Here is a 12,169-nt window from a genome sequence, read left to right as displayed (position 1 = left end):
TTTATTTTGTAGTTTCCGTCTCTTCTGTCGTGTTTTGGCTTCATGATGGGTATCACCTGTGATATTAGTTTGACAGCCTTGCCATGTTCCCTGGTGTCTTCCTTCAATCAGACTTCAGCATGCCCTCCCTTGTGTATTTAGTCCGTGTTGTTTCCCTGTGTCTTTATCAGTACGTCCTGTTGAATCATCAAACCTGTTTCACTGTGCCGTTCTGGCTTTTCTCATGCATACTGTTTTCTGGTGATGTCATCGTCCAGTTTGTTCTCTCTGTAATCCTGTGCTGTGGTGGATTTTCTTTAGTTGCCTGCCTATTTTTGTGGACTGCCTTCTGGAAATAATTGTTTCCTTAAATCTTTGTTCCTGCTACCTCTTCGCCCGTGTCTGCATTTTTGGTCCCAACCTGTATTCTGAACTGTAAGATACTAATACATAATTATTGATTATTATAGAATAATCTTAGCGAGCTATTTATGATCAAAATATGCTTCACCTTTACCAGTTTTATATCGTTTTACAATATTATTTTTTAAATGACTAATATGGTTTTTACTTGTTTTAGTCTATTTGGTCTATTCTGCATAATGAATGCTTTTGGTACTTCTGATGTTAATACTTCTGAACTTTGAGTAATATTTGAGTGCAGGACATTTACGTACAACGGAGTATTTTTACTTAACAGTGTTGTTACTTTTACTCAAATTGAAACTGATCTAAAACAGTAGCATGCATGTTGACCTATTCTGAACCCATGAAAAATGATTTACAATATAAACACCAGCAGTGAAATGTTGTCACTGCAACACAAACATTAACATGCTAAACAGGGGTTTGGCAAACATAATTAACATGCTGCAACTATAGGTATGAGGACACATAGAGGATGGGCCTGCAAATCCATTTGCACACACACACAAACACACACACATACACACACACACACACACACACATACAGCTCACTGTAGTGCTCCTGCCATAGCTTGGTGATTTCATTGACACCACTGACACCATTAATATTAGTTGGTAATGATGTTTTGTATGTATTTAATGTCTTGATTTCTTTCCAAAATTCCTTGTGATTATTATCATGCAGCTCCCCTGAGTCTTGCAATGGGGTCCTGGGTGACCACAGACCGCAATGTCACCACGCGGACTGATACAGTGCTGCTGCCAACAATGTTAGGGAGAGCTGACAGTGACGCTCGCCCCCTGTTGACTGAGCTGAGCATGAGAGCAGCTGTGAACTGCTTCTGATACTGCATTGCATCTCGTCCTTTCCTTAGGTTGTCTTAGGGCGTCATGTTCATAAATGGCCTACTTTTTTAGATCTCTTGAAAGTTACTGATATGCCTTCTCCTCTGCGGGTCAAGCCCGATAAAGAGCATAATGTCATAGTGCCAGACACGAGATAACACTAGTCCTGGCAGGTTGAATGTAATGCTCTACTGTATCAGCTGACACTACACCAGAGTCTTTGCATCTCACTGCTCTGGTCAGGTGGTGTTTGTAGACACTGATACTTAAATGTTGCCTACTATGTTCACTGACGCATGGTTTCTGCTGCACCACGGCCGCCATGTGTTTTGTTCTACTCCGTTTCTGTGTTCTAGAAGAACCTCAATTTTAACTTCTATTTTGGGGGATTAACCCTAACCCACCCTCCATACAGTATATGTAATGCTGCTTGTGTTTTTTTTTCAGCAGCAAGGTGCATTGCCAAATACTTTGCAAGAGTGTTCCTGTCAGAACTCCTTAAGTTAGCACAAGCAGGAAATTAACTTGTCTTGTCTTGTCGCTACTATCTCAAATTGTTCAGGCAGGAATTGTTACGACAGCATATGTTGGCTGCTGTGGTCCCTTTGTCCCCCTCTTCTACCACGGGTATATATAGAAATCACTGCAGGGCTCGTCTGGTGTTGTGCATGTGTTACTTTTATTGTATTGCTCACCATAGTTTCAGATAAGAGCTTATAATTGCACTGTGTTTAGATGTTTTATATTCTTGGTTAAACCAAATTGTCACTTACTTTCACTGGCCTAGTAAATCTCTCTTACTGCCCCAAACTGGATCTGCTATCTAGACAGACAGATGATACCACTTGTCTGCTTGGACTTTGAGGCAGTCTTGTGCAATAAATTCTCCATTGCCTAAATCTGAGTATTAAGTTATTTCTGTTTTTTTAAGTTAATGTTAATTAGCTTCAGCAGATGAATTTTAAAGGTATTTTTCTTTTAATGAAGCTACTTTTTGTGGTTCTTCTTCCCCTCTAAATCTCCAAATATAATGTTCAGAATTCCTATTATGCTTGGTGAGCTAAATGTCTCTTGCATGTTGTTTGTGTGGATTCTGCAGAAACACTCTGGAAACTGACCAAAATCCCACCCTCTGTCTTCTTTCACTTCCCCTCTCTGCACTGAAAGCACAAAACAAGAATTGCACAATGTTCTTCCATGTTCTTAAACTCATAATATACACGACCTAAAAAGCATTCAGTTTGATTTACAAGGCAAAGGCATGCGCTATCTCTGGGTATCACTATCACCGTCATATAGCAGCAACTATTCCTATTCCTCACACTGCTGTCTTGAAGGAATTTGTCAAACTGCCAGTTGCTTCGAAACTTTTCCCATTAAAGGGAAAATGTTCACATCCTGTCAACAAGGGGATATCAGGCATGCATCATGAGACTTTTTTAAAAGTGTAGGCATCAGCATACAGCTGGGGCTGAACTTTGCCCTACCCCCAGATAGAAAACAACAGGCAGAGTATAAAAGGGGGGAGCAGTGGAGGAAGAGACTTGTTTTTGTTCAAGGAGTTGCAGCAACGCAGAGCTGAGCAGAGAGACAGACTTTTTTTTAACCAAAGGGTAAGTGACAGAATTCATTACATTTGATCACATTCCATTAAATACAATAAATACAAAGGAAGCAAAATGCATCCATTCGTGTTCCCTTTTACAGTTAAGATAAAACATATTTTATAAATGCTAAGAGACAGGACAAGTGTAAGGAATGTGTATGTGGTGTGTTGTTAATGTTTACATTATGTAAGATTTCTGCATGCAGAAGTGTTGACCTTTATGCACTCAACCATGCTTCCACTACAACTGCATAGTTCATTTGTATTTACAGTGTATCTATGCTTAAATCTGTATAGAAACACAAGCACTGATTTGGGAACCTTGCATGAAACTGCATTGCTCATTCCTCGATTTGCCATTTTCTTTGGCTATCTCAGTTTTTTTTTTTTTGGTAACCTTCCTCTGAACTTTTGTGCAATCACTTTTGTTTGTCTGCTCCCTTTTTTTCTCCTCTTTCACCCCTTCCCGAACTTCTCCCTCCCCCCACAACTATCCCTTCTCTGTCTGTGCTCATCAGATTTGGGCAGTGAGGAGGCACCACGGGGATGTGGGCGTGCCTCAGCCTGCTCATCACTCTCTGCCTGCTCCATGGGGGCGGTGCAGAGAGTGATGGGGGCGGGCCTCGCTGTCAGCTGCCTCCATCCTGGAAGATAGGGGAGGCGGAGCCAATGACGGGGGCGATGGGCCGGGTGACGGTGGTGGCTCTTTTACAGGCCAGCTGATTATTCTGCTTGGTGCAGGCTTCCAGGTATGTGCCCATCGAGTCTTAGCTAATGTGCACCTTGACCTCCTGAGTATTTACACTGTATCACCACAGGAGCCCTAAGTGTGTGGCAAAGCATGAAATCCACACTGACTTGTTTAGTCAGAAAGTGTAACACTAACGGTATTAGATTAGATTAAATTAAATTTTAACAGTGCTGGTTAATTATTATGGTGCTGTTGATGAAGTGCATCCTGTTAAAATAAGATAAGATAATCCCATATTAGTTCCACAGTAAAGATATATTAATAAGTAGATGCTAAACAACCAAATATCAAATACAATAGTGCTTGTTTCGCAAACTACGCGGGGAAGCTTTATCAACAACTCTGCTACTCTGCAACTCATCTTTAAACTCTGATTTCCCCCCGTCCGAGCAGAATGGACGGCCTGCACCAGAAGCTGGAAGGTCAGGGTCTGAAAGATGTGGTCTACATGGTTGTCAACCAGCAGGGAGAGCAAGCACAGCGGCTGCACCCCATGCTGGCACAGAGGCTGTCAGAGAACATCACACTGTACAAACAGGAAGAGCAACAGCCCGATGTCTGGCAGGCACTGGGAGGAGACAAAGATGACTTTCTCATTTATGACAGGTCTGTCACCTGGAGTGGCTAGTTCATTCACATTTTATAAAGTCTCTTTTTCCTCTTCCTCACCGTGTGTTGCCATCCCTTATTCCAGGTGTGGCCGTCTCACCCACCACCTTTCTCTTCCGTACACCATCATCGGACAAGGCCATGTGGAGGGTGCCATCAAAGATACCTACTGCAAAAACATATGTGTGGAATGCACAAGCACGGTATAGGCCTTCAAGATGATACATGCATTTAAACAAGAATAAGTCCTTAGATGTTATCTTGGTAACACATGTCAAATATAAGTTCATACACTGAATTATTTGAATTCATCTTCTCTTAATTTCTCCACAGGGCACCGAGACACCAGAGGTGTGCACAGGGATAGCAGATACAACCGCTAACCCTGCTGTAGAGGACGGCCCTGGGCACGGTCACCATCATGGTCATGGCCATGGTCATGGCCATGGTCATGGCCACCACGGGGAGGGCCACGGCATTCACCCCCGTGGCCATGATCACAACCATGGGCATCACCATGGAAACCACGATGGCCAACAGCATCAATTCGATTTAGGCCAAATTGAGCAGGCAATGCACGCGCAGCACATGGTAAAGGAGGCCCCCGCGAGCCCCTGAGTGCAAGAGACGGCGCGGTGAAAGTCAAAGTACAGCTGACAGTGGACAGCAGGCTCTGACAACGACGCCTCTCCTAAGGCCAGCTGATGCTGACACTGACGCAGGCTGTTCGGCGACGCAGGGAGTGAGCAGCCGGTCGGTCTGTGACACTGTGACGAGGCGCTGCCCGCCTCCTGACAGTGACACAGCCTGACGGGCAATGACGTCAGGGAGACCTGACAGTGACGCTCGCCCCCTGCTGACTGACAGCAGCCTCAGCCAGCCCCGTGAGCCTGACCCCCAGGTGGAAGCTGAGGATGAGAGCAGCTGTAAGCTGCCTCTGATATCAGCCTCACATTAATACCATCCAGAAACACCGGGGGGCCGTGTGCTCTTTTTTACCAACAAGTATTACCCTGGGAAAGGGGCAGGGCGATCCCTGACAGGATGCATGTGGGGAAAGATGAACATGAGTCCAACATTAAACTGATAAAGATCAAATCAAGCAAAGCATGCATTTGCAGCATGCAACACATTCGGCACATTATGCAAATAATTTGATCCGCCTTAAGAAGCGTATGCCATGTTCAACTTGTCTCCACATGTCTGTCAGAGGGGTTGCTCTCATCCTTTCTTAGGAGTGAAAGTGGTTGTCATGCTCATAAACGCCTCCTCCATTTTGCTCCCTCCATCCTTTATGAACCCAGGCGCAGAAACTACGCTCTAGTGGCGTCTGTATGAAGTCAGGCAGGAGAGAGAGGAGAGGGTAGTCTAGGAGCATGATAAACACAAAGGTTCAGTATCAAAGGATATCTGAAAGAACAGAAGAAAAAACGACATAGAATCTGCAAAAAACATCAGATTGTGCGGGTTAGGTAATTACCAGAAATCCAAGTTTGTAGTCAATGAAGAAACCTGAAAGCACTGACCCGTTACTGAGAAAACAATCCTTAAAACATTTAAAAGCAAACCTAAAATGTATACCAGTCTGCAGTGCATGCTATTGTCCTTGAGCACATGAAAATGGCAGTAACCATAAATCACGCTTGAACATATATCAGGTGTATCTTTTACCACACATTTTAAATAATGCATGCTGAGCATTCCTTTGCTTTATCTAGATTTGCTTTCTTGAAAAAAAAAAAAAAAGACTCTTTTGTTGAGAAAAGACCAGAGGGGAAAATGAGAGTGAAGCAGTGAACGGTTGGAATACACTCTGTACTTAATGATGGCTTCTGCGGGAAGACAACAGTCACCCTGAAAACCTGATGCTTGCACAGAGAACTGTATTGTGTCAAGGCTGTCAAACATGGAAAGTGAGAGTTGAATAAAGATGGTTGAGTTACTTTTTGAGATTGTGTGTGTTCTTGTGAAGGGGAGACAATATAGGCGGGGAAAAAATATGGTTTTACATGCACTCGTCAATTTGGATATTTTGGGCTTTTTTGCTTTAATAATGTGTTTTTTCACATCCAGGTGTGAATTGTTCTGATAATGCCTCATTTCCATATTTAAACATAACATTTCAAAAACTTGTGATATAGAAAATAATCCTCCTGATAAAAAAAAAAAAAACTACTGGGAAAGATTCATCGTGATATCTATTACCTAAAATGTTTATTCTATTCACCCGTAGTGTCTTCTCTTGAAGTAAAGACATAAAGGTTGACCGTGAATGTCTATATTTAGGCATACCGTTATTGAAATCTGCTGTGTGAGAAGATTTTTTGGGGGGGGGGGGGCAGTGACTCTTGGCAGTGACTCTTGGCGGTATTTGGCAGCTATCTTGCACGTGCCTGAGAAGTTGGACCCATGTGACTTCAACACAGCAGAGGGATCGTATTATCCTAATACTTGTACATTTCTAGTCTTTACAAGGGTCGCCAGCATGCCATTTATATCCAGTAGAAAGATGTCTCTATGTTCCTTATGCTATTCAGTAGATAAAAAAGTTTTCACTAAAAACTGTTTTTATTTATATAAAGGGTGCTATTCAAATGCCCAGCAGATGGCAATGAAGGTCCACGCAATAAACCACACAGCTAACTGGTGAGTTTGCTGGAGCTTGTCCTCCTTACTGGCCTCATATTGGCTTACCACACTCATTTTCAGACATTTTCATTCTGATGAATTAGTTTTAACGTTTTCCAGGATCGTGCATATCAGCCGTCTTTCCCCAGTTTCCTCTATACAAATATACAAACACTTACAAGTGAAATTCCAGTGATTCACACTATGCTGACTTTTATATGAAATATTTGTAGTCGAGGTGATGAAAGCGAGCTCTCATCATTTCAAAAAAAGGTTTACGTTTAACTAATTTAAAATGTAAAAAGTGGAGTGTACTAAATAGGTTTTATTCTATTGTCATGAGAACATTTACATTTAGGGCATTTAGCAGATGCTTCGATCCAAAGTGACTTACAATAAGTACATTTGTCAGTTTGTTTGTGTTGCTTGTTAAAGTCAAGCTGAAACGGCAATTCAAGGGTATCTGGCTTCTAAAATGTGACATATTTGATTAGGCAGGTGTGACATAACGTCGGGAGGAATTTGATTTGATAATTCAGAAGATTAGCTCTCGACCCTCTCTAGCTCTGTGCTGCTGCGGATTGATTGATGTCATGATAATATCAGTTGAATTCTGTACTAGCTGATGTAAGCATGCGTCATATTTTGTTTTGCAGAAAGAAAAGAGATTGGATTTAATATAAAAAGATGAGCATATAGTGTTAAATAGGTGATGATCTAAAATGCTTAAAAAAACAATTTAATTTCAGCCAGACTTTAACATGTAGTGTTTACAAATCTGCCAAGAAGCATCTTAAGTTGCCTTTATATAACAATACAGCGTACTAAACCTGTGAAATTGTCTGCAAGACTTGGGGTGCGACACCCTCTGCTCAGCGCAATGAATCTGAATTGCCTGTCTGACTGTGTGTCTGAAAAGGTCAACAAGCAACCGGAGGTAATAAATGAGGCCTAGGTGGACTGCCTGTGTGGGCGTAATTGGGCCTAAGATCCAATACAGGGGAACAGTGACTTATGGGTAATTACCTGCAATGTCCTGAGACGAAGAGCTGTGAGTGGCTGTCTCCCTGATTCAATCAGCCCCACACAGAGCAGTGCAATACACAGCCTCTGACTTAATTGTCTGATATGTCCCCCCCCCCTCCTCCCCCGCCTCCCATTTGCACAACAGTTTCTGCAGCCGTTTCCTCTCCACTTACTCCAGCAGCGAGAGAAAGAATAGCACACTTGTGAACTCATTCATACGCACGGAGTGACCCTACGCATTCTCCACCCTTACAACCAACACAAACAGACGCACACAATTTTCTATTTCCCTCTAACTCAGGCACACAAATCTGTTTGCATTTGTACTCTCAGAGCACAGCGGGCTGCTCGTTTTCTTCACCTCTTTGTCCCTGTGTACTGATCTGAGCACTGTGCAGCAGGCCGCTCAGGTGCATTTCATGTACCCGTTGGCAGAGAGTGAAGCAGGTCTTTGTGTCAGGCGAGTTGCATTTTAAATTGAGCCTTTTCTACATTACAATCAGTAAGCTGATCTGGATAACCCAGTGAGCTATCATTTGTTTGAGTTACTTTTTGCTTTTCCAACACTAACATTAGAAGGTTTAATTAAATACTGGGTTTCACCCTCATTCTAATGACATATTTAACAGGCGGGGACTTCAAGAATAAACTACTGTACCAAACAACCATCACAGCCAAATATCAGCTTGTTTCTTTGAAAAAAATGAAAGAGCCGTTATGTCATCTGGAAAAAAAATCCTGTAAAGTAATCTGGAAGTAGCTTATTTTAAGCATGGAAGATTAAAAAAAAATGGATTTATGCATTTGCTTATGTGAAAGTGCTTTTATGTACTTGTGTGAATCTTTAATGCTGCAATCAGGACCCATTTAGGTTTAAATCTCTACAGGACCATTCTGGCTTAATACAAGTAAATCAATAATAAAATGATTTGCACACATTGCATAAAACAAAAATAGACGAAAGCACATTGTGTCTGCTGAATATACCTTCCAAAGGACGGACTCTTAACCCCTGATAGTGCGTAGTATTTTAATTTAGGTCCTAACGTAGAATGGTAGAATTAAGCACCTGTGAGATATGAGAACAGGGACACCTCTGACTTTTAAACATCCCAGTTTAAATGATTTTTTGCGGACACCTGTTGACAACAATAAAAACAAAACATGCACAAGATGATTTAGATGCTGTATATACATTTATTGTAACTTGTTGAAAGCTTATTGATCACACATACAACACCAGAAAGGCTCAATAGGTAAGAGAACAATATAGAATATAAATCATCAAAGATCAACACATTTCTTGGCCTTGAGTAAAACTGCAGCCAACCAGGACAGTGGCTCCAAGGTCAACGGGGTCTGCAAGTATATCGAGCAATGTAAGATCAATTAATGAAGCCGTTGCAAATCAGCAAATGATAGTGTTTTTTCCCACTCGCGGCTGGTTCCAATTCTGAAAAAAGTAGGATATTTCCAGTCTGGATGACACACGTCGGGAGAACAACAGTGCACACACACACCAGTTTGCGGCGGTCAGATAATGTGGTGGGGTGATCCGAGGGCTCGACGCGGACAAATAAATAACACACGGACAGAAATATGGAGTGGAGCCACTGAAAACTGTCATAAAAAGCCAGCTGCTGTACTCAAGTCAAGAATTGCACTTTTTTTCCCTCACGCACTGAAAAATGTCAGGCTCAACATTACAACCAGCACAAATTCCAGCGCAAAAGATATGTAGAAGAGACTTGCTTAAGAGAGCGACAAAAGTCAAACCTTGAACCGATGCAAAAAAAAAAAAAAAACAAGAAACTGGAGCCCAGAACACATCATTATAAAAAAAAAATGCTGAAATCACGTAGCAGGACGTAGATTTACAGCTTGACTAGTCTGCCTATATTTTGATATGACTTCATAAAATACTATATCTATCTGCTCTATATATCCACAAATCTTATAGCACACATTAAATACTCCATTACAGTACATTATTCAATCAATCTGGTAGTGTAAAATATATCCCATAAACTCTGTTGGATAAAAAATATTATCAATACTGAAGGTTCCTCATTGTCTGATTATTGTGCTGAACAAAAAACAACAACTCCGTCGTGCTGTTTCATAATAATGGGTCGTTCATAGACTTGATTTAGTCCAGAATATATATCTATATCTATATATAAATGTGTGTGTGTTCAAAGTGCTTGCTCTAAAGTGTCTGTCAACATTTATAAGCTTTGAATAACAGTTGCAAACTTTACACTAAGAATGAGCTCATTGTGCACTGGCAAAAAAAACATTTGCAGACACAATGTAGTAAACACCTGTACAATAAGCTTGAAGAAGAAAAAAAAGAAGAAGAAATCAACTCCCGGTTTATCTTCCTCGCTGTAACCTTTTACAAAAAGACTTTCAGTGATTAAACTTGTTTTGTTGTTGTTGTTGTTGTTACTTTTACTCGTGATTCCCTTGCATATTCCAGTTTGCACACATTCACAATCACCACGGTGCAACTGAAACAGAACCTCAGCAGTGCTTTCTGCCGCTAACCGGATCTTCCTTCATGTACACGGAGAGCCTTGTTGGGATGTTTGGATGGGTGAAGGTTGCGTGATCATCGCTAGGTGACTGTGTTACATCTGGATAACTGAGTTAAATCTTCCCATTTCTCCCAGGCAACAGATATCATCCAATTTGCAGGTTTCATCACCAAAACATTCACAGGACACCCGGACTGTTGCACTCTTGAATGCCCCCCTCCCTCCCCGACCACACTAAGGCTGAATGCAGGGGAAAAAAATACATGTACCGAGCAGCAGTATATAGTGATTAGTAACATTAATGACATAAAAAATATATACTTGTAATTTTACAGCACTAGTAAATATATTAAGACATTTCTGCAACAGCATTGAATTGCTGGTATCATCAGCACCAGGCAGCGACAACAGAACACAGACAGATGGACAGAAAGAGAGAAATGGTACACGTCTATCACATTCACAGTTTCTTTTAAAAATTGTCATTTTATGGCTCTGCTTTTTTCTCTCCATTGTGGGATTGTCTGATCCAAAAATACTGATATCTTCTTAGCCAGCTTTTCCAGATCTTGAATCCGGAGTCACACAATTGAAAGGCAGGACATGTTTTCGTTGCGTGGTTGTTTGGTTGTTATGCCATGTGCTCATTCGGAGGCTGCATCGACGTCGTTCACCAACAATGCTTCCAACTCATTCATGGACGTAATGAACCGTAATTGTCTTGCTCCATCACAAAAACCATCGCACAACCTCTATTAGCCTTAGCCTTTGATGGCTTTTTGTATACATTGTATTATACGATGCTGCCGTGTCTTTATGCTGAGAATTCATAGGATGAAAATGAATGAGGGGACTGAAACCTTGACAAAAGGTGCTCGTTGCCACCTATTATAAAAAAAATCTTGCATTGTCGATGAACCACTGGCAACTTACACTACAAGCTAAAGAGACTAATAATGATTGAGCAACATTTATCTCCTAAATTTGATTACTCTACATTTGGTTATTCTAAGAAAAGTAAAGGAGCAAAGTGACTTGGAATCCATTTATAAAGATATACTACGTCTGATACAGGATGTCTGGCCAAAGCCACGCGATAAAACCTGAACTTGGAACTCGAAGTCTCGCAGCACTCGCCCCGATCAACATTTTTGGTTTTGAACATTGCGTGGTCAGTTTTACGAGCATGATCGGAAATGTGCAAATTATGGGTTTCGAGGCCTCTGAAAATGTCCTTTTGACAGATTTCCATCAGGAAGGCAAAATTAAACATTGATTAAGGCAAACGTTTTGTATATGCGTGCATCACTGCATTAGTCCGTGTGCAGGTTTTTAGGTCACCTGCATAGCAGTCCTTGTCTGTTCACGGCAAAGCATGCATGCACAAATCCTAAGCACACCTTAGCACAGTAAAGGCAAGCCAATAACACATCATAGGCACAGTTTGTCAAGCTAGCAGACAACTCCCAAAGTAGACTCAGTGAAGTCATTATGAGTGAGCGCTGGCTGGTTGTAAAGATGGCTGCCGTCACAGGGTGAAATGCAATAACAGGTGGGCACGTGTCTACGTCCCTTCCCTTCTGCTAAATAACCACATTGGTGTGCCCTTGAGCAAGGCACTTGGTAGTGCTCAGTGTACCACAGCCCCGATAGTACTGAGCAGGTCCTGGTTATGAATGAATCTGAATGAATCCTTCCTCTTAAAGAATGGCTGTTCAGCACTGTAAGTGACATGTTTTTCCGTCTGCTTATCATA

The 12,169-nt window shown here is 41.6% G+C and overlaps 1 protein-coding gene across 1 annotated transcript; it reads left to right on the top strand.

Annotated features, from left to right (window-relative positions):
- The first annotated feature begins 2,737 nt into the window (after positions 1 to 2,737).
- selenop (selenoprotein P) lies at positions 2,738 to 6,169 on the top strand. The gene is made up of 5 exons (XM_084024715.1): positions 2,738 to 2,866; positions 3,378 to 3,608; positions 4,004 to 4,216; positions 4,305 to 4,422; positions 4,553 to 6,169. The coding sequence occupies exons 2-5, from the start codon at positions 3,406 to 3,408 to the stop codon at positions 4,835 to 4,837; spliced, it is 819 nt and encodes a 272-aa protein (XP_083880841.1). The 5' UTR covers positions 2,738 to 2,866; positions 3,378 to 3,405; the 3' UTR covers positions 4,838 to 6,169.
- Positions 6,170 to 12,169: the final 6,000 nt, after the last annotated feature.

This window comes from Eutrigla gurnardus (genome assembly GCF_963514095.1).
Source record: "Eutrigla gurnardus genome assembly, chromosome: 13".
Lineage (NCBI taxonomy): Eukaryota > Metazoa > Chordata > Actinopteri > Perciformes > Triglidae > Eutrigla > Eutrigla gurnardus.
Note: the sequence above shows the minus strand (reverse complement) of the source record. Positions and strands in the feature narration are given on the sequence as shown.